Source organism: Anser cygnoides, chromosome 6, assembly GCF_040182565.1.
Source record: "Anser cygnoides isolate HZ-2024a breed goose chromosome 6, Taihu_goose_T2T_genome, whole genome shotgun sequence".
NCBI classification, from domain to species: Eukaryota; Metazoa; Chordata; class Aves; order Anseriformes; family Anatidae; genus Anser; species Anser cygnoides.
Window position 1 is genome coordinate 20,952,192 of NC_089878.1, and position 20,862 is coordinate 20,973,053.

The following is a 20,862-nucleotide window of genomic DNA, read 5'->3' on the forward strand; positions in this document are numbered from 1 at the left end:
CTTTGATTCCTCTCTTTCAAGTGTGACTATAATTGAGCTTCTATTGAATTTTGAAATGGCCAACATACTGAAAAGATATGGAGTATTTTACCAGAAAGTCCATCCAGCAGGAGACAGTTAAGAGAAGTTATCAGCAACAGGGAATTGGTTTGAATACAGCAAAGTGAGGTTTGACTACAGCAAGTATTCTGTTGTAATGATGATTGTAACAGTATTTTTACTCCTCCATGATTATGATCATGTTAGAAAGGTTTAGCAAACTAATGTATGATATCCAGGAGTAATGAGTTTATGCTTTACACTCTGAGAAGAGTTTCCAATTAATCTTACTAAGGTCAAGAACATACTTTAATTCTTTCTTTCTTACAGATCCGTTCATACAGATGGTTTTGTTATTTATAGCATTTTATGATAAATAACCTATTGATGAGTAACTTGATGTATAGATACATTTTTATATGTATGCATATATCATTTTTCAGTTTGGGTCAGAACATTCTGTGAGTTCGAAACATTTGCTCTGTGTTCAGTTTGGCTGTTGCTATGTATCCGAGGGTATTTGGATCTTATAGCATGTTGTGTGACTATTTAACAGTCATACTTCAGAATTTATGATCTTTCTTTATTTGCAATGGCAATCTCATGCCTGAGGATATTTTTTCCCCTCTAACAACTGCTATGGGAAAGTTCTAGTATCATCACAAGGTGTAATACAGATTCTTTTTTTATACAGTGAATTCCTTCATTTTCCATTGTATACCGGTTATCCTTCTAGTACTACACAGTATATAAATTTCATGAGGAATATCATCAGCAATACTTGGAATATTTTAATTAAAAAAATAAGGAAATAGTGTAAAATATCCTCCTGTTTTCAAAAAAGTAATCATAGGAGTAATTTAATCTTTTGCCAAATTTAAAAAGTTGTGTTTTAGTACCATAATATAAATCTGCACTCAGTGGTATCATAAGCTTGAAAATTCTTTATTATTAACATAAAAAAGAATAAGAAAATATACATTGTAATTAAACATTTGCTTTAATCTACAAGTAAGTAAGGCAAGTAACAAAACAAAATAATTCTTTAAGTTCTTGTGAACAGTTAGAAACAGAGGAAAGATTTTTCAGATATGGAAGCAAAAGGAAGTCTTCCATATTAGAAAATATTTGGCAATATCAGATACTCTCTCAATAAAATATCCACGTATACAAGTAATCCATATTTACAATATCATATGCAATCTTCATGGCTACATGTAGTAAGACGTACATATAATTACTGTGCATTCAATTTTAAAATCTAATTTGCACCATCATCTTTCAGTTTCATTAATGTCAGAAAAAACACTGTTCTGCCTCTGTGTTCAGTACTGCAAGACAGCAAGTACATTAAAAGTAATTATTTTTTCAGACATCTTAAAAATAGTACTTTTAATGGTAGGTTTTTTAACTTCCTGTTTTAATAGGAATTCAAACTTGGACTGTAAGCTGTACAATCACGTCCCTGTAAAAATGTAACAATGTAGAAGATGTTCACACATGCAGAAAACTCCTGATAAAAAAAGCTAGAATTCTAACTTCTTTTTATATCTTTGAAAATACACCCCTTTTATTTCCTGTGTTGATACCACTGCACATAACTATAGGTAAAAAAATCTGTATGAAAGAAAAGGTGATGGAAGGCCCCTTTGAGAAGCGGCTGTAGGAGTACATTTTTTCCAAAGAAAATTACTCTCCAAAGTCCTATGTATTTTTATTTAGCACTTGAACTAACCTTGTATGTTGCAGGGATCCTTACAGATCTTTTAAATCAATTTATAGCAGAAGCCAAAGTCTATAGCATGTTGAGGCTACTTTAAATTGCACCCACTAAGGTTGAGCAAGGTTTTGGAGCTCGGAGCTACTCCCAGGAACCTTCCAAAGTTCAAAGCAGCCAGAAGCCCACACTTCACACAAACGAAATATCACTGATTACCTGCTTGTAACAATAATTTCCCAGAATGGAATCTCCCAGCTCCCACTGAGTTTCTACCATCGTGTTTATCCTCAACGTTGAAAAACAAAAATAGAGTCTGACAAACTACCTCCAAAAGTTTGCTAATCCTCGTTTTTCAATGAGTTTTATATCATCAGAATAGAGAATTAAAGAAATGCCACCTTTCTTTTTCAAGTGTCATGAACAGTTTGTGGAATAAAATGGAAAACAAAAGGCATACTGGTTACTGTAGCTTAACTTTAAACAGCATATAGAGCTGTTCACCCAAAAGTTGTTATTTTGATACTTCCAAGTCAGTGTTGTAACAAAGGAAATAACAGATTTTTTTTTCCTTCCCAATATACAATACAGTTAGGGTTTATTCCAGAACAGTCCTTGGACTACCTTGCACACATGCACACACTTTATATTAGATGACTCAGTGCTATGCAAGGATTGAATGGGCTCATATTCAAACATAGATGAGACACAGCAACAAAGCAATACACACCAACTTAAAGTTGCCTGTGGTCCACGTGTTGTGAAGTGCAAACATGAACTCATACTTCAAAAGCGTTAACAGAGCATCTCGCACAAAGACTAGATGTGCATCCACCAGCTGTAAAAAAATGCTTACTGATTTCACCAAAAAAGCAGACTTATTTGAGCAGAACATAAAAAGAGATCACAAGAAAAAATGGTAGCACAGTTTAGTGTTCTCCAGAAGCTACAGCAAATCTCTTCTGCTACTTAATATGTAATATACACAGTAGGATGCATAACATCATGTCAGTTGAGCACTCATTTCAAGTAAAACAAGTGTTCTCATTTTTCTTTCAGAAAGCTGCTAATTGTACTATTTGGATTTTATGCTGTAGCTGCCCAGAACAATTTTAGGGAAAACAGACGACTGTGTAGAGCTTGAAAAACAAGGAAAAAGCTGTCCAATCCATTGTACATACTGGGACTGGACAAGCGCTCACACAATAGGATGATACTTCCTTCTCGCGTAATTTAATTCTGCATTAAGGCATTTGAAAGTTGTTTTCTCAAATGAAACAGTTCACCAATGCTAGATGGGTCTTAAACATCCACACATATATGTAAGTGAAAGCAGAACTCTGGGATGTAGTCCTTGAGTACCAAATAGTACAGTAGGTAACTTTTTTTTTTCTAATAATTTGCTCTGCTAGCTTTCTATACTGCACTCACAAAATAATTAAATGTTATCACAAATCAAATAACAGGAACTGAGGCGCTTTTTGTCAAAGATCGAAAATAATGCATAATCAAAATTGGTTGTATTAACACAACACTAACTACAAAATTATGTATTTGCCAAAGTTTAATGTGTTTGAATATTTTAATTAGATAGATGCAAATTTATCTAGCCTTAAAAAGGAGATGATCTGCTGCCTGAAACAGTCTATATAGAGTTCTTTGCAACATGAAGAATGGTAAAATTGGAACAGGTATTGCAGTTACCAAGATGACTTTTAGCGGGTTCTGCAGCTTTTAGAAGACATCATAATAGAAAGGCTCATCACTTTGGAAATGTGCAATCAAAATAATCTATTACAATTATTCTTCTATGGTAGTAACAAAGTATTGTTTGTATCTGTGAAATAACTGAATGAGCATAATACATTAATACACTGATTACTAGAAAGAACTATAAAAGTAAAGTGCCAGTAGAGACTTGAACTGCATTATTTAACACTTTAATTTCAAATAAGAGAGGTCATAGAGTTTATGTAGCTTGCTTGTAGACTAAATTATGTCTTAATTCTTATCACGATAATGACTGTGACACCGGTATGGAGATGGCAAAATCAGCTTTCAGTTAACTGGTAGTATTTTAATCAAATCAGCAAAGCTCATCTGTTTCTTGGCAGAAAACATTTCTCACTTCAAGCTCCTTTCTTATCTGATACCACTACCAGTCTACTCTGGTTTCTAACCAATTAATTTCTAGTCTACTGTCATAAATCAATAGGAACTGTACAATCAAATCAAGATAATAAAATGCTGCCTTCCGGGATAGAAGGAAGATTTGGTTAAGCGACACATATTTTTCTAAGTGTGTATCTATAGCTTTCCAAGACAAATTCTTGGATGTATTGCAGTTTCCTAAGATTTCAGTAAAGGATATGTTATCTCTATAAAATATATATATTTGGTAGAAATGATTAAAAAGAAATTCAACAGATACATTCTGATTACAAACAAACAAACAACAAAAAACTCCAAGAAGTTTTAAAAGCCACATAACATTTCACTAAGATAACAGGCAAATTTTTCTATTTCTTTATCTGAATTCAAAATTTTAGACTAAAAACTTTTACAGTGCAACTCTGCAAAGTGCTGAGTGACCTCAAAGCCTACAGGTCTTAGTTGTTTGTGAGGGGTTTAATCAACTTGAGAAATCAAGTCCTTAAAAAAGTAAACATTAGCAGAAAAGTTATGTGCTTACAGCTAAATTCTGCTCTCTGGTACACTTCACAGCTTTCACTCATACCTGCAAAATCTCTCAGAACAGAATTTAGTCTTCATAACTTTTCATGACTGTAAGAGATAAAAACATAAAATTAAAAAGTGACGTGGAAAACATGTTCTCATTATGTGATGCCATTCGTTTTTCTTTAAATAAGGACTGAGCATGAACCAATATGATGTGTTTGGGACTCACTGGAATTTAAATTCATATGCAGAAAACTTGAATGTCTTTGAGCAAGCCATACTGTAAATAAAATTGCAACCTATATATATATATCTCCATATAACTGAATTGGAAGGAACAGGCTTTTGGGCAGTATACTAGTACTGCTGTTCTATATATTTTCTTTACATAGTTGATCGTTGGCCTGCTTCATCAAGTTTGAAGTTTCGTTTTCTGGCTGCTTCACTGTTGAACCCCGCATCAGATCTGTCTGCATTACTGCAATCTGTCATGGTGGATTCTGCCTCCACGCCTTCCGGAGCCCCTCCGTTGGGCCGCTGAACTTTAGCATTCTCTTCTGGCGGGCGCTTCCAGTGGGGCCTGCTTGCCATCCACAAAATAAGCGCACCAAAGGTGACAATCAAAAGACCAAGACAGTTGACAAAAATAGCCTCTGGTGGGGATTCACTATATGCAGGACTTTGCCTTTGGAAGGAGAAAAAAAAAAAGTTGTTTTAAAGACAATCCTGGTCTAAACCAGCAGTCTCCTGATAGATAAGAGGTCTTTTTAAAAACAAAACCAAAGAATGTCCCAATACTAGATCATTACTGTTCTATACAAACAGAATTACAGTATGCAATGAATAAACTTAATAAACAAGTGGAAAAAAAAATACTTACAGAGAAAATAGAAGCTTTTCTGTGATTCCCATGAGAGCTGATGCAATCACTGCTACAAAGATGAGGAGACCCGAATAAACATGGATTGGCATGAGAGCCGCCCGGAGAGGAACTGGAGCAAACGGGAGCAGAAAGACAGCAAAGCCCAAGAAAAGCTAAACACAGAACAGATTCATGGTTAAAGCTTTAGGGAAAACAAGCTGCATGTCTCAGTCAAAATCAAAACCATTATAAAAATTGAAATTTGAGATGTTTTCAGGTACAAATTTGATAAGAATTGGCATTTTTATTTTTGAATGGGTTTCCTTGCAAAACCAAAGCAATCATTCTGGATTAGCACCTGGGAAGCAGACATTAGATATTTGATAAATAATCCCACCTCATATCAGTGTCCAAACTTACTGCTAATGCTAAAACTGCTACCAATCTGAGTACGGGAAACACAAGTTTTCACTGTCAATAACTCAGTAAGATATTAAAGGAATGACTAGCTACATGTTTACAGTCCCTTCAATTCCAAGTCCTGTTCTCCCCTTCTGCTATAGATTTACACATAAATGAAGATCAGAAGGCAGTATAACCTTTTGTCTTGAGTGGACTAAAGAATTTCACCCTGTTAGAGCTTTCACTAAATTAAAGAACACGCCTCTAGAAGGACAATGGTCTACTGGCATTACAGAGTGAAGATGTGTGTGGGTAGCGTGAAGCTGTTCAGGGGCCATGAGTCCTCCCATTAGTGCTAAGTCTTTGACAGAGGAGAACACATCATGTCACGTGGTGGTTTCAGTCACAGGCTTGCACTGGCACCTTAAGGCTGCATCCTTTCTTTAGTTCGTTCTCCCTTAACTTAATCCTGCTGCTAAATGAGAAGTAGTACGTGAATTTGTATTTCATCTTGTTTTCATTTCCAGCCTTCACCCTTGTTTTGTCTTTCCACGCTAGATTAAAGAGCCAGGTATTTTCTCCCTGGGAAGCTTTTTAATACACCTTAATCAAGTCATGTCTTAATCTCCTTTTATATCTGCTAAACAATTGGAGCTTTTTAAGTCTTTCACTAGAAGGCAGTTTTTCTAGCTCTCAAATTACTTTTCCAGATTTTCTTTGCATTTTTTTTTTGAAATTAAAAAATGTATTCCATAGTATTGCATACTGGTTTCACCAATGCCATATATGGAGGTAAAATAAACTCTTATAAGTGAATTTATTTCTATTGTCAAAGCATCCTAAGAACTCATTTTGAGCTTCATGTCTTCTTTAGGCACTTCTTTCCAGAGTCACTGCTTTCCAAGAAATAGTGTCCATTTGACATTTCTGTCCTATTAAATTTGTGTCCTTGTGCTGTCCTATATTAACATACATTGGCTTAAATATAATTTATTTACACTACTATTCCTGCAGGTATAGTATTATGTGAGCATCCCCCCTCAATAATTTCTTAATTTTGAGATTGACAAACCATTTCCAGTGTCTTCTCTAACGGAAATACTATTTTATGACTCTTTCCTAACAATGTTTCTCAATCACTTCAAAAATACCAGTCTGATTGGAGACTTACTACCCTGGTTGGAAGGAGTAACATCACTATTCTATTGATCAGACAGACAAGGCATTTAGTTAAGTGCCATTGATCATGTTTAGAGTAGCAAAATGAAAAGTAGAATTAAGATGTTATTCACGGTTCTTCATCTTAACCATTAGAAAAAAATACTGATACTTAGTATAGTGGCAGCAGAGATTTCCCTGAAATAACTGCTATTAAGACGAGGAAAATCTTAACACTGTTCTTCTTACTCATTAGCTGTAGTTGTTCAACTATAAAGTATATAGTTAACAATGCGGCAACATGCCTTCTTTTTTCTGAGTGTTAAAAACACTGTTCCAATACTAGTCCTAGCCTGAACAGTGAAGGACAAAAGCATTAGTTAATGTCCCACACATAGGATTTCTTCCTCCTAGTTAACTGTTTTCTATTTCCACATAATAGAAGGACTTCAGAATTTTAGGTGCAGAAACATCACACCTGCATGTGTACACTACATGTCAGGGCACACCTGCTCTTCTTCTAAGCCAAATGCAAAACATATCAAGTTAGTTCATTTTAAATTATGGTAACTCCAACTCTCTGGCAACAGGAGCAGTTAAAAGCAAGCACATGAACATTTATCAAAGATTTGCTGATTCAGGAAAACTGTTTTCTCTGTAATAACTAATTTACATGTCAGAGCCTTTAGGTCTGCACTGCCCCCTGCTGCGCTCGTTGTGGTGATAGAGAACTCCTGAGACCAAGAAAAAACTTAAAAATTATAAACTTATGCTAACTGCAAAAGAATCATCAACAATAAAAAAGGGAAAAGCAATTACCTCATTTGAGAATTCCTCAATAAAAGCTCTGTGTTTAAATATGCTGCCAACAAACCAAATCACTTGCTTTAACTTCAACAGTTTATAGAGCTTAGAAAAACACTACTGTATAATTGAACAGTAAATAAACCCAGCAAGTAAACAAAATAGGCTTTAAAATACTTTTTTCCTTGAAGTCAAGGATCCAGTACTTGCTCATTTGCCAAGTCACAGAATTTAAGATGGGTATCCTAATAGAGCATATTGTAGGATACGATATATTATTATTTAGGGCCTATGGTACCTGAATTACTCAACACGTTCTTTAACTTTACAACCGGTTTATAAATACAGTTAGATTCTGACCTGGAGAGAATAAAATATAACAGCAGTCAGCCCAATCCAGCTGTGCAGACTGTACATGTTGGGAATCTTCCTGGCATTGTGATATTCAAACACGGCTACCATAGAAACAATTGCAAGAATCATAGCTATGGTATTTAATCCAGCATGTATGAACTTCATTAGGAGTTTGCTGCACTTCCAGGTCCAAGGTAACCTGTACACAATAATGGCTGAAGAAAGAACAGAAACAAGATGTTATGCCTTACAGTATAGCTTCTCTAAGATTTTGATAATCATGCATCATTCACATATTTCTATTGTAAATTAGGGAAAATCTGACCTTTAATCCTCTAAAAAAAAATCTATTAAAAAGCTTTTTCTTCTACATAGCCAAACACATAGCATATTCCAAATATACAACTGAGGCGTAAATATAGCTTTTAGGGAAATCTATTCCTAACTTTTTTGAAAAATTCAAGTGTGTTTCAAAAAAGTAACAGTAAAAAACTTGTCATCTTTTCTTTGTTACTTCAATTGATCTAACAGGAAGTCTGCACAGGATTTTGATTTTTCTGCTACTAGCCAGATTGGAGGAATAAGGCCTAATTCTTATATCCAGAAGATCACACACTGAGAAAGGACGCAAGATTTTTTTTTAAATGTTTATTCTCTTTGCAATTTTTCATGATGCTATTTACTAATTACATAGATATTTATATAGCTGTATCTATTACCTTGATATTAGTAGGACTATTTTAGACAGGAAAAGGCTACCCAGCATAAGGGAATCATAATCCTACTTTAAGAATTAATAGGATCTGGCAGCTACAACTCTCGAAGCACTGTTAAATGTAAGTAAGATCTTTTGCCTATAGCTGCACATGTAACACTAGCATACTGTGTTTTGTCCATTGTGAAGAAAACAACAATTTCTGATTCCAGATGGTCCACAAGAATAACAGCCTGGAGTGCTCCTTCCCAAGCTCTTTCCTCAAAGTCCTCACTGCTCCTTCCCTGCCATGACTGACCCCTGTCTGTTGCACACAGACCAGACCAGATCACTGAAGCCCCAGGTACTTCTGAATAAAAACCTGTAGTATTTCTGGATGTGCGCTAACACACAAGTTCAGATAACAGGGGACAAATATTTATGAGCAGGCCCAGTCATTTGACCAATAAACGCTAATGCCTTGCCTGGGAAAAAAGGCTGTGCTCCATTCATCTAATTCATCAAATCTTTATTTAAGGTTTCTGCTTATGAAATGATATTCCAATCCTTATATATAATTAGCTGTATTAAAACCAAAGAATATATCCAGGTTTAAAAAGAAGTTTCCATTCTAAACACTCATGAGAAAATAAATGTACTAGAAAATAAAGATATCTATTACCTGATAAATATCTATTACCTGATACTACCTGCAAACAGTAAGTATTTACTTAAGTAATTCTTGTGTGCTTTCCTCATTACTTCTCCATAACCCTATCTTTTTATTAAAAAAAAAAAAAAGAAAAGAAAAAACTCAATGTTGCAATGAATAAATGGCAAATTAATTTTAAAGTTCTATTTACACATATGTATATTGACTTGGATACACGCCAGGAAATACAGCACTCCACTACATAATTCACAAAGAAAACACTGTTCATAAGTGGAATTTCCAGTCTACAAGCAGATTTTGAATCAATACGTGCTTTTACATACTGTGGAAATATATAATATTGGAATGAAAGTGTCCCTTAAAATATTTAAATATATACAGCATTTAGATAGTTCTCAACTTTCTACTTTTTAAAAGAGGCAAGAGCAAAGAGGCAAGAGCAAATCAGAAAAAAAATCAGGAAGACAGAAGTCTTGTTTTAAAGACAGCTTGACAGTACTCAGTCTATATGACAGAATTTGATATATGTGATTCAGCACAATGAGCTTATGATCACCTACAACAGTTCCCCAAAATTTATACAGTAATCTTGTTAATATTGAAATAATTGCCTGCATTAGGCAAAATTTAGCATCAAGGATTTCTAACCTAGTATAGCTGGTATGCCAAAAGGTCACAACCAAACCTCAGTATCCTATCAGGATATTCCCGGTAAATCTTCCATGCTCTATCTATTATCAATAGTTTGTTCCAAGTGGAACAGAGTACTGGACTCTAAATATCTTGAAGTCAACTTGAGCTGAATAGATCCTGGTCTCAGATTTCAGCCTTGGTTCTCAAAGGGTCATGTCCAGGCTAAAATTTTTGTCTAACATTTTTCTTTGGTGCATAAGACACTGTCATCTATTTAACTTTCAAAATCACTATCAAACTCCGTATCCACTTAGTCTCAGATCTCTGTACGGGCCATGAATCTTTTTGTCTGTCTGCCTTTGGAAATACTATAAGAGAAAAGCAAGAAATGCAGATAAATGGCTTGGACACTTACTAGCAATGCCATGCATTAGCATGTTATGTGCTGTAGCCCAGGACAAATCCATGATAGCACATTTTGGTTTAATCCCCTTTCAGTAAGGACTGTGTGTGAAGTTAAACATTGCAACTTGAGTAGACCTGCCAGTTTACCACTGACGAAAGGCACAGTCTCCTTTCCCCATCACCACTTTCACTTCCTTTCTGACTGTGTGCTTCCCCCAACCCTGCTTTGTCACAACTGGTGCTTCTCCAACCAGCAGGAGGGAGCAAGACACTCCAGAGAACAATGCGGAGAGGAGGAAGGACCTTAGGCTTTCAGTGGCGCTCCTAAAAGAGTGACTCAGCTGTAATCTGTAATTTCATCTCAAATTTAAGTTAGCCTGGGTTCAAAGCACTTACACAGTTATAGCATTTTTAGTAGTGAAGTGTTAAAGCAGTCCTGTAAAGAACTTCCTTTATGTACAACATCTCTCTTAGTAAGAGGATGGCGTTATTCAAGTCTAGGCATCCTTAGACACAGCTGCTTCACTCTGATCTCACTCTTGCTTTGAACTCTGATTTTAAAGCACATCACACAGGGTGGAGTGATCTTGCAATATTTTATGTGGTATAGGACACCTTGTTCATCGCCAAGTATACAAAGCAAAATTCTAGTGAGCTCTCTAGTACTTCTGACTGGTGAGTGCTGCAGTGCAGTATAATGGATTGCTCGTGGGACACCTTCCGCCCCAGAGGGCACATGTGGTTCTGGGGATACACTGGACTTGCACTACACAACACCACCCAGCTGCCAGAAGGGAACAATTCGCTTCGCTCCTCTTGTGCTCCTTGGATGATCCTACTGCTTGCCTTTGGCAAGTTCTGTATGGCCACTAGATTCTTTGGGAAATACTTTAGCACTAGAATGAACGAAGTAAACCCAATAAAATAAGTCCCCATTTATCATTCCAAAGGACTCTAAAGTCATCAAGAGAACTGCCTCTTCACAGCCTGCCTCTGATGAGACCCTTGCAGCTCAGAAGTCACTTGCCCTTCAATTCCTCAGAATTCTAAAGCTCAGTGAACGTTAGAAACTCCAGGAATTAACCATTTTTCCTTTTATCAGATGTTTTGTTATATTCGAAGCAGAGGTAATTGTGTTTGTCAGATAATTTGGAGCAAGCATTATCTTTAGATATGATTTAAAGATGAAAGAATATGATTACTTCAAAATAGATTTGCACTTGCTCTCCTGGCTGTTGCACCTTGTCCACTATCTCCCTTCTCCCATCTGTGGCACTTCTGAGAACTTTTGTGAAGACAATTCAACTTGCTATTCCAGAAAAAAAAAATACTGGAGGAGTAGGGTGGCAGGGAAAGGGTTGTTTATGGGTCTGACAACAGCCAGAGATGGCACAAATGAGGCAGGAGGAAGATGAAGCCAGAGTCAAGGAGAAAGCTGAAAGGGAAAAGTGGAGGAAAAATGTAGAGTATTTCAGCCAGAGTGAGCTGTTACATTGTCTCACCCATTTACCTAATTTCATCCATACAGATGAAATTTCACAGAGTTGTAGAATACCTTGGGTTGGAAGGGTCATTAAAGGTCATCTAGTACAACCCCCCTGGCACGGAAAGGGACACCTTGCACTAGATGAGGTTGCTCAAAGCCCCATCCAACCTGACATTTAATTGACTATAGAACACCACACGGTAATGTGGTAGACCAGGATTTTTCCTTCTTTTTTTCTCTGCAAGATCTCTTACGTAACATTCATGTTATACTCTTTTATCAATATATTGCTGTCTTTAGGCCATGTCCTCATTTTAAGCCTGTTTAAAATATAAGTTACAGATATTTATAAATCATATCTGATGAGGAATATTAATTGTGCCAGTATCTTCCAAGACATAGTGTCAACCTCACTGCAAACTTTATTGTGCAGAGGTTAAATGTAACTAATAAATACCATAGAAGACTGACCCAAGGATGAGAGACATAGAGTAGAGCGGGATGAGAGACTACCCCATCCTCCTTGTTCTGTCTTTATTCAATTTTCCACAACCCCAAAACCTGCTCTGCTGTTCCTCAGTATCCAACATAAACTGTCACACCTCTGTAGATAAACATATCCTTTTATGAGGTGAGTAATGAGTGGAGAAACCCTCAAAAATATTCTACTCTGCATTAGATCATAATGGAGATCTCATAATTAGTCCTTTGGAAGGAACCAAGCATTATCATTTACAGACCAAACATGAAACAGCAAGTAAATACTGCTTTGAAGCGTGCCCTGGTGTCTACAGTCATCATGCAACAATTATGATGTAAAATAATTTTTCCTCATGTGTTTTCCCTATCTTATTCTTTTAAAAGAATGTTGCTGTGCTAAGATGCACACGAACTTTTATTGCCTGTATTTTTTCCCCACTTTAAAGTCTAGAAAATCATCTGGACAATTACTGTGCACTGCCAGTGTTTTGTCAGGTATCATTTATGTAGAGGTACTGATCCACAAATAGTTAGTATTAATACTACCATGCCTACAGCTTTTTCGTTTGTGTGACAAGATATATACAGCAATGTACTTCCCCACATCCACATTATTATGGTCATCCCCTCTGCCTCCCACAGACCAACAATACAGTTCTATCCTTTGTACAGAGTTCAGTGAACTCAAGAAACAGGCGATTTGGTTACTATTTCAAATCCTGCACACAAATTTAACCAAGGTTATTTAGCTATTCCTTTCCACGTTTAACTACTTAAAGATTTATTTTTCTTGTAGGTGCCCAAAGAAATAAGCTATTCCCCAGACTCATCCAAATTACTTTGAAATGTAGTTGACAGAAGTCTGCCATTGAATTCAATCAGTTCCAGAGTAGTGTCTGATCTGCTGCTGTTTCATCTAATTTTATATAATACTCCATCAGTCTGCAACTTTGCTTTTTGTATTATGTAACAGAATTTCCAATTCCAAATAATGCTCTATTATTAATGAATTTCTTGTGTATGTTCTTTTTTTTCGAGCCACAGTAAACTTGCATTTACTTTACAAATACTCTTACCTACACAAGGCCTGAGGAAACATCCTTACTCTGAAACAGGGGCAAACTGAGTTTCAGAGGAAATAGAAGCAAATGAGTAGGAAGAAGTTCTGCAGAAAACCTCCCCCTATTTTCTGCAAAAATTCTAGGTCTTTAAAAAGAAAAAGCACAGTAGTTTGATCACAATAAGTACTATTTATCTTAGTGAAGTCAACAGGTGTTCTTCATTACATATTTATAGCCTGAAATTACACTTCACATGACCTATTGAGCAACATTATATAAAACAGCTTCAAAGAATTTTTATTGCTCAAAACTTACTTGTAACTTAAAGCCACAAAGCACAGAACACACCCCACTGCTGCTGAGAAAAATTAAATTTGCAGCGTCTGTTCAAATCACCAAATTCCCTACGTAACCAGAAGTAGGCAGCCACCCACTCGTCCTGCATCTTCCAGCCTCCGACTGGCTGGGCTCCTGCCGCAGAGCGAGCACACATGCGATCCAAACACCACGTTCCACGGGAATGAATGTCCAGATGTGCTGGACATGTTTCCTGGCGGGGTGAGTGCAATCTATCATTCAGCAATGAAGCAAACGTAAATAAGGTTACTAGCAATGAAATCCTAAGTTAATTCCTCCTATTACAAAGAAAAAATACTTCTCTTTATATTTATGCTTTAAGCCTCTAGAGGCTCTTTGTTACTTAAGAACAGTAAAGTCTTCCCCTCACCTCCCCCTGAGAAGTCAGTGGTAAAACTGGAAGAATTTCCACTGTTGCCTGCAACATTCATTTGCCCTTTTTTGAGAAATTACTGACGTTTCTTAGCGTATTCTCTGGACGTTGAAACTAGCAAGAATTTTGTCACCGACTTTATCAGAACATACCGTTGGGAGCTGTTATGCCTGTCAAATTTCCCCATTAGTCTTAATGCCATTAGCATAAACATTAACTCCCAAATTTCAGGATTTTTAAGGTACTGTCTGGTGCCCTTATTTTTTGCAACATTAAGCTTTAGTCAAATATATTACCTGGCTAGTTAGCATCTCTGTGGTGCTCTATTATTATCTGCTTTTTAAGCTTTCCTGAGAGTATTGCATTTATCTCTCCTAAATTCTTACCATTTATCAACTGCATCGTCTCTAATTTAGTCATTTTCTTGGAATTAGCTCATTACACTAACAGCAAAAACACATAGTTCAAACCCCACATTCCTGTTGGCATCAAAGAACAGTGGTTGCCCTCAAGGCCTAACACACGAACAGTGCGTGGTGGAAGAAGAGGCACTGTTCACGCTGCGAGTAACGGGACGCTTTTAAGTTAGTCTGAGGCCGAACCCTATGCAATCAAATGTTCATGCACTATTGAAAAGTGATCCCACCCCATCATAATAAAATTTTATATTACTCAGGCAACAGAATTAAAAGTTAATTTAAAAGATGTATTTCTTAAAAGGGTTTACACAACATCTGCACTGACGAACTGCGCCATGGCAATGCTTCTGGTGCTATGACTTCCTTGGCACCAACCCCGCTCCTGGGTCTGGCTTCAGTGGTGCTGAACTTTGCTTTCTCCTCGGGAGACTCAAGAGAGCGAGCCAGCAGGGACACAGCCAAAAGAGAGAAACTTTCCTTGGGCAGCAGTTCTGGCATTTCGGTTCCCAGCTCTCCCAAACTGAGGCTGGCTAGGAAAACACACCTCACGAGCACTGCGCAAAGCACTCCCAAATCCAGGCCAGGGTAAACAAGTGCTCGAAGGGAAGTAAAAAAAAGAAAGAAAGAAAAAGAAAACAACAAAAATACACATCGCAGCTTCGCCTTACTACAAAGGAACCTTTGTCCCGTCTCGGTGCGAGCGCTGCCTTGCCTTGCCTTCCCTCCCCTCCCCTCCTCTCCCCACCGGCCGCCCCCCGGCCCCGCAGCCCCCACGCACCGATGCCCTGGACGAAGACGAAGCCCGTGACGACGAGGACGGGGTGCCAGTTGAACTCCGCCGCGCCGCCGTCCCAGCCGAGCCCCTCGCGGTAGCGGAGGACCCAGACGATGGAGCAGACGACCGCCACGAAGCCGAGCAGCAGCGCCGAGACGAGCAGCGCCAGGAACCGCCGGTAGCCCTCCATCTTCCGCGCCCCGCTCCGCCGCGGCGCAGGGGAGGGACGGGACGGGACGGAGGGAGGGGAAGGGGCAGGGGCAGGGCGGGGTCGGGGTCGGCCCGGGGCCGGGGAGCCGCCCAGCTCCCGCTGCCGGCCGGGAGCCGGGAACGCGCCGCGCGGTCCCGCCCGGGCTGACCCCCGCAGGGTGCCGGCCCCGCCTGCGCCCTCCCTCGCGGGGGAGTCAGGGGGTCGAGGCACCGGTTCGCCGGCACCGGTGGGCAAACCGGGACGAACCGGGACCAGCCGGGGCAAATCGGGAGCACGGCGCGGTGCTGAGGCCAGGAACACACAGGAGATGCATGCTGAGAGGCTTCGACGTGTCGTGCTCCGAGCACGCTTCCAGGCACGACCACCCACTTTGGTTCCCAGCGGGTTCCCGAGTGATGAAATTTAAAACAAATACTCGCCGTTTTCATACATGGATGTTGGTGTGCGTCTGGAGGAGTGTTTGGGCATTGTGCTGTTGGGACCTGCCAGGCTAGGCGGTTTAGTTACATTGAGACATTAGTTTGTTTGGTTTTTTTTGTTTAAGTCCACTATTGGTTACAATACTTAACTAAGATCTTACGATTAACGTCTCCTCTGGGTGGCCTGCCCTATCCTTCCAATGGGCCAAGATACAACACAGAGGGGTCATTTTATCAATAGTACTCAAAGTTGCTCCCATTATGATGTCTTTTCTCAGTCTCTTACACTTTGTCCATCTCTGTCTGTATTCCTCACGGAATAGCAGAACCTCAGACATGTAGTTACGTTGAGTTGTGATAACACAACTGTATGTTAACCACAACGACAGGACAACCCTAAAGATAAGGGAGTAAAAGGCTGTATGCACAGAGATAATGGAACCAGCAAGAACTGGCTTGGACTGCTGAAGTCTGTCAAAGAAAGGAAGGATCAGAAGTTTAGCAGGGAGGAAGACTTCTGGCCTTCATCAAAAGACCTCCAGAGTATGCTGGATGACCACCCAAGGACTCTAGCATGCATGCGAACAGGGGTGGGAACCTACGTTAATGATCCTTTGGAGACCTGATGAATATGCGAGAGACTCACAGGAAATGAAATGAATATGTATATATGTCATTAACATAAGCACACTGCCAGTAACCCTTGGTGTGTGTGTTAGGTGGAGCGATCCCCCCACACCCGGCACCGTAATATAGAATACCTGCTTAATAACTTTGGTTATTGAGTTTTCACTGTGTCTACGTCGCAGACCAGAAGCTGGAAGATGGCTGCTGGAGTGGAAAAAAAAGACTGTAGAAAATGCTGTGTACCAAAGGAAACGGGAAGGATTGCAAAGAAAAAAGTGTGCTTAGCAATGGTGTGGAAACAGTCAAGAAAATGTGTGTAGCTCTTTTTGTTTTGCTTGGGTTCCCTGTAGCAGCAAGACACAAAGATAGTAGGCTGGGTTATGGAGAGTTCTGTCACAGTCACCTGAGAGCTTACATGGCTCATTTCATGTTATATTTCCATCAGTGCCCAGCTGTCCTTGGACTTAAATCTGCACGATGCCAGTTCCAAAATTATTAGATAAGTAATTGTCAGGAGCACCTTGTGCAATGTAATACAGACAGCCCAGTTTAGGATGTCCCAGGTATAGGCATCCCACTTTGCCTCCATTTCTGCTTCTAGTCTGTTTCTGCTCCCTTCCAGCCTCAGGCTGCTGGCACCACTTCTGCTCTGCCAGCGGCAAAACAAAGTGGCGGGACACGGAAGAGGCATCAATCCTTTCCCCAGCAGCCTAGTGAAGCTGCCATGTTGCAAGGTCATAGTGTGCAGAAGGATGGGTGAAGAAAGCATTGTTCTGGGGTGGATGTTTTGCACCATTACCTCAGGCAGTGGAGAGGAGAGGTCCCAGCACTCCTGATGCTGCTTGGCACTGAAGTCTTTATCATGGGGTGTTTCTCCCCAAGCATTTCTCCACAAATATACCTCTCCATCCAGCCTGAGGGGCAGAGCAGGTGGTGGTGACAGGAGAGAAACACTCAGTCCTGGCTGATGTATTTTGTACACGCTGATAAGATCCCCCTGAGCTATCTCTTCTCCAGGATAAAGAGTCCCAGCTCTCTCAGTCTTTCTTCGTCTGATGGGTGCTCCAATCCTTTAATCATCTACATGGCCCTATTTCAGAAATTCCATGGTCCATTAACAGTTTAAGGGCATTGACAGACTATGACAAATTTTGTGAATCCAAGGTCTTAATTCAAGCTCACTGTCTCTGCTTATTGTTGGTAAGATACTGACAGGCAAACGCTGTTAAAGCAGCCGATAACAAGAGCAAACACAGAATTTTATTGAACTGAAATCCTAGGCTCAGTTTTGCCAGCTAAATATGAACAAATTGTTTTTAGAATAGAAACTTGAAAGCTTAGGCAGTGTTGAATACACCAAACCAGAATCAAGAGCGAAATAATTGTTGCATCAACTAAAGTGGACTTTATGGAAAGTCTGTAATGCAGAAGATGTTTCAGACAGCACAGTTAGGAACTCCTGCCGGTATTTCTCTTTACTTCCTGTTCTTCCACCTCTTTTTGCCCACTTGATCCCTGTGTTGGATTGGTACGGAATCTGAAGCAATCTTTAGCACTGCTGTAATGTCAGAGGGGATTGCACGGTTACATGCGGGTGGGAACTGTATCGTACAGTTGGCTGCTGAGGGCTCAGCTGCACACAGGATTCGAACATGAGTTCGGAACATAAACCCCTACTGGCATAACCTGAATGGGGCTGTCAGGTCTCTTGGATCGGTGAACCCCTGCTTTTGTTAACCATTGCTGTGGATAGGTGCTGCAGCAGTTCAAGATCTCTGTTCTTTCCCAGAGCCTCTGTCTCCTAGACCGTGTTGATGCTTTTTCAGTACAATACCTGTTCTCTGTTTGCTGCTCCCTCTCAGTGGTTGTCAGGACATCAGCTGATACAAACTTCCTTTGTGCTGCTGCATTGCCAGGTGTAGAAGCAGGATGACTGTGACTTCAGGTTTGTAAGAACCTACAAAGTAGAAAACTGGACTGCTCACACATTACTTTGGAGAAGCAGGAATGGCCTCCTGCCTGTATTATGCGTGTGGTGCATGGCTACTCAGCAACCTCTGTCGCAGCTGCTGTATCATTCATATACCTTGACAGCAGCACTCTAGACATAAATCTACGTAGACGTTTACCTAAGCAGCACACCATATCATCATAGATCATTATCTTGTGCCTTTTTTTTTTTTTTTGATGTAATTGTTTAAATACAAGGAGTGAAATTAGAATTTCCAGTGACCAGTAACTGAGTTGTTGAGAGCTATAGTTAGGAAGAGGTTGGAGCGTCTTTCACCAGCTACAACTTTATCTCTGTTTTTCCACGCTGGACGAATCACTGAAGATCCAGCCCTTAGAACAGGACATTCCAAAGTGGTTACAGTGTCTCTCAAAGCACTTGGACGAGCTTTTCAGAAGCCTGGTGGCTGTTCATATTATAAACAAACAAAACTGCTGAGATAGTGCTAACTTAGCCAGCTGTTGTGAAAGCTTTAGAAGTATCCCCGCAGGAGTTACCTTACCAGGAGTAATACTGACAAGTGAGTTTAAGCAATTAGTGCTTGAGTGGCGCTGACAGATCAGAATGATCCTTCTACTCTTTTTGGCAGCCAGATCCATGTCTACGAAGCAGAACCATTTGACCTTTGCTGTTGAGGGCATTACCAATTTTTGCAAAAATTGGGAATATTGAATGGGACCTTTCCTCGAAATAATCTTTACTTACTCTCCACCCTTTAGAGAGCTTTCTCTGAGATAAAGTAGATAGTGCAGCTTATGACCAGATTTCTATATGAGTTATAGGCCAGTCATTATTACCTATGCAGTGAAACTCTTTATTATTTTAATCCATAAACATCTTGGTTCTGTGAGTTGTAAAATATTTTTCTAATAATTTAAAGCCTTTTGTAACAATTTTTGAAAATTGTGAGACTGTGGAGCAGGAGCTGGAACTCCCAAAGCAAGATTATAAAATATTACTGCTTATGCTTTTTGTTTAGCTTGTGCTATTTCATTTTCTTCACCACTGCTCAGCAGCCTTGTCAGTGAGTACTTAGCAGAAAAACAGGGTGTGCACTGTTGAAATGCTTCTTACTCTAAATTGAAGCAAATCTTATCAAGCCACTCCCCTATCTTTCCAGTCCCTAAGCACTGACTGGGAAGTTCTTCGTACATTATTAAAAATACAAACAAAAATGGGGGTAGCACTTCTGGGATGCCGTTTTTGCTTCTCTGTCCAGATATCTGATCATTGAGAAGCCAGAGTGAAGTGGAAAAGTGGGAATAAAAAACAATTTTGTTGAAGTAGAAATGCTGGAAATATGCTGCTTTGATCCACAAAACGAATACTTATGAATTATACAGTCAAGCCAGCTTTCAAGCAGTAGAAATAAGGGGCACTGGCATTATAAAGGACTATAATTGAAATGTGGTGTCAACCGTTGGGAGTTTCCTAGATCTCTGCCCCACAATATGCAACCGTGCTGCATCTGTGCTGCAAGTTGCATGTTAGAGGCAGGCACCTTATGTACAAACCCAAAGATGAGGACAACTGCAGATCTAGAGGTTAATCAGGAAAACTTACAGTGTGTGAGTCTGAATGTGGTACATTCAAGTAAACGTGTTAACAGAGTAATTTTCCCACTTGGCTTCTGGCAAGCAGCTGTTAGGGTCTGGCCGGTGAGCCTGCAGTCCTCTGGATCACATGGAGTGCATTGCTTTTCCTGCAGCATCTCGAGTAAGCCATTGTGTGAAGTAATTCTAGTGAATTTTAGCTTCTCCTTCCATGCTTCCTTTATCTGTTCCTAAGAAACTGCGCTTACATTTCCCTTAAAATATAATATTCCTAGGAATGTAATATTCCTTCCACACCCATGCAAGAATAAGGAATTTGTACTCCCATTTTATGAAATGAGTTGTTAAGCTAGACCAACCAAAGCAGTTCTTATAATTTTATCATTTTAACTATTCACTCTGCAAGAAGGGGACCTCGTTGCTTTCATTCTTAGAAAAAAAAAATGCAGTTCATTTGTAATCCCTTATTATCCAAAGCGAGCAGTTTGATTACTTTGAATTTATTTAATCTAAAAACATGAGAATGAGTTGGCAGAAAAAAAAATCTTTTGGTGCTCCTGGAGGTCATTTAGGTCATCATTTTGTAACTTCAGTAAAGTAGAAATAAATACTGAAGTTATAGTTGCGCAAATGCCAAATCTAGCAACTAGAGAGCTTCAAGTGGTCTTCT

General features: G+C 39.2%; 2 protein-coding genes across 2 annotated transcripts in view; one reads left to right on the top strand and one right to left on the bottom strand.

Moving 5' to 3' along the window:
- Window positions 1-20,862, top strand: part of METTL8 (methyltransferase 8, tRNA N3-cytidine) — an 89,648-nt gene that overhangs the window by 21,887 nt on the left and 46,899 nt on the right. The gene's annotated exons all lie outside the window — the stretch shown is intronic.
- On the bottom strand, window positions 969-15,623 carry CYBRD1 (cytochrome b reductase 1). The gene is made up of 4 exons (XM_066999506.1): window positions 15,375-15,623; window positions 8,022-8,230; window positions 5,316-5,470; window positions 969-5,120 (listed from the first exon to the last, which is right to left on the bottom strand). Exons 1-4 carry the CDS (start codon window positions 15,559-15,561, stop codon window positions 4,820-4,822), a joined length of 852 nt encoding a protein of 283 aa, XP_066855607.1. The 5' UTR covers window positions 15,562-15,623; the 3' UTR covers window positions 969-4,819.

Bases quoted from the DNA above. Each gene is read 5' to 3' on its own strand.
- CYBRD1 (XM_066999506.1), bottom strand. From the start codon at position 15,561: ATGGAGGGCTACCGGCGGTTCCTGGCGCTGCTCGTCTCGGCGCTGCTG. The intron at 8,231-15,374 runs GTGCGTGGGGGC...TTCTTTCTTCAG, and splicing joins CGTCTTCGTCCAGGGCATCG to CCATTATTGTGTACAGGTTA. The intron at 5,471-8,021 runs GTCAGAATCTAA...TTCTGTGTTTAG, and splicing joins TTATATTTTATTCTCTCCAG to CTTTTCTTGGGCTTTGCTGT.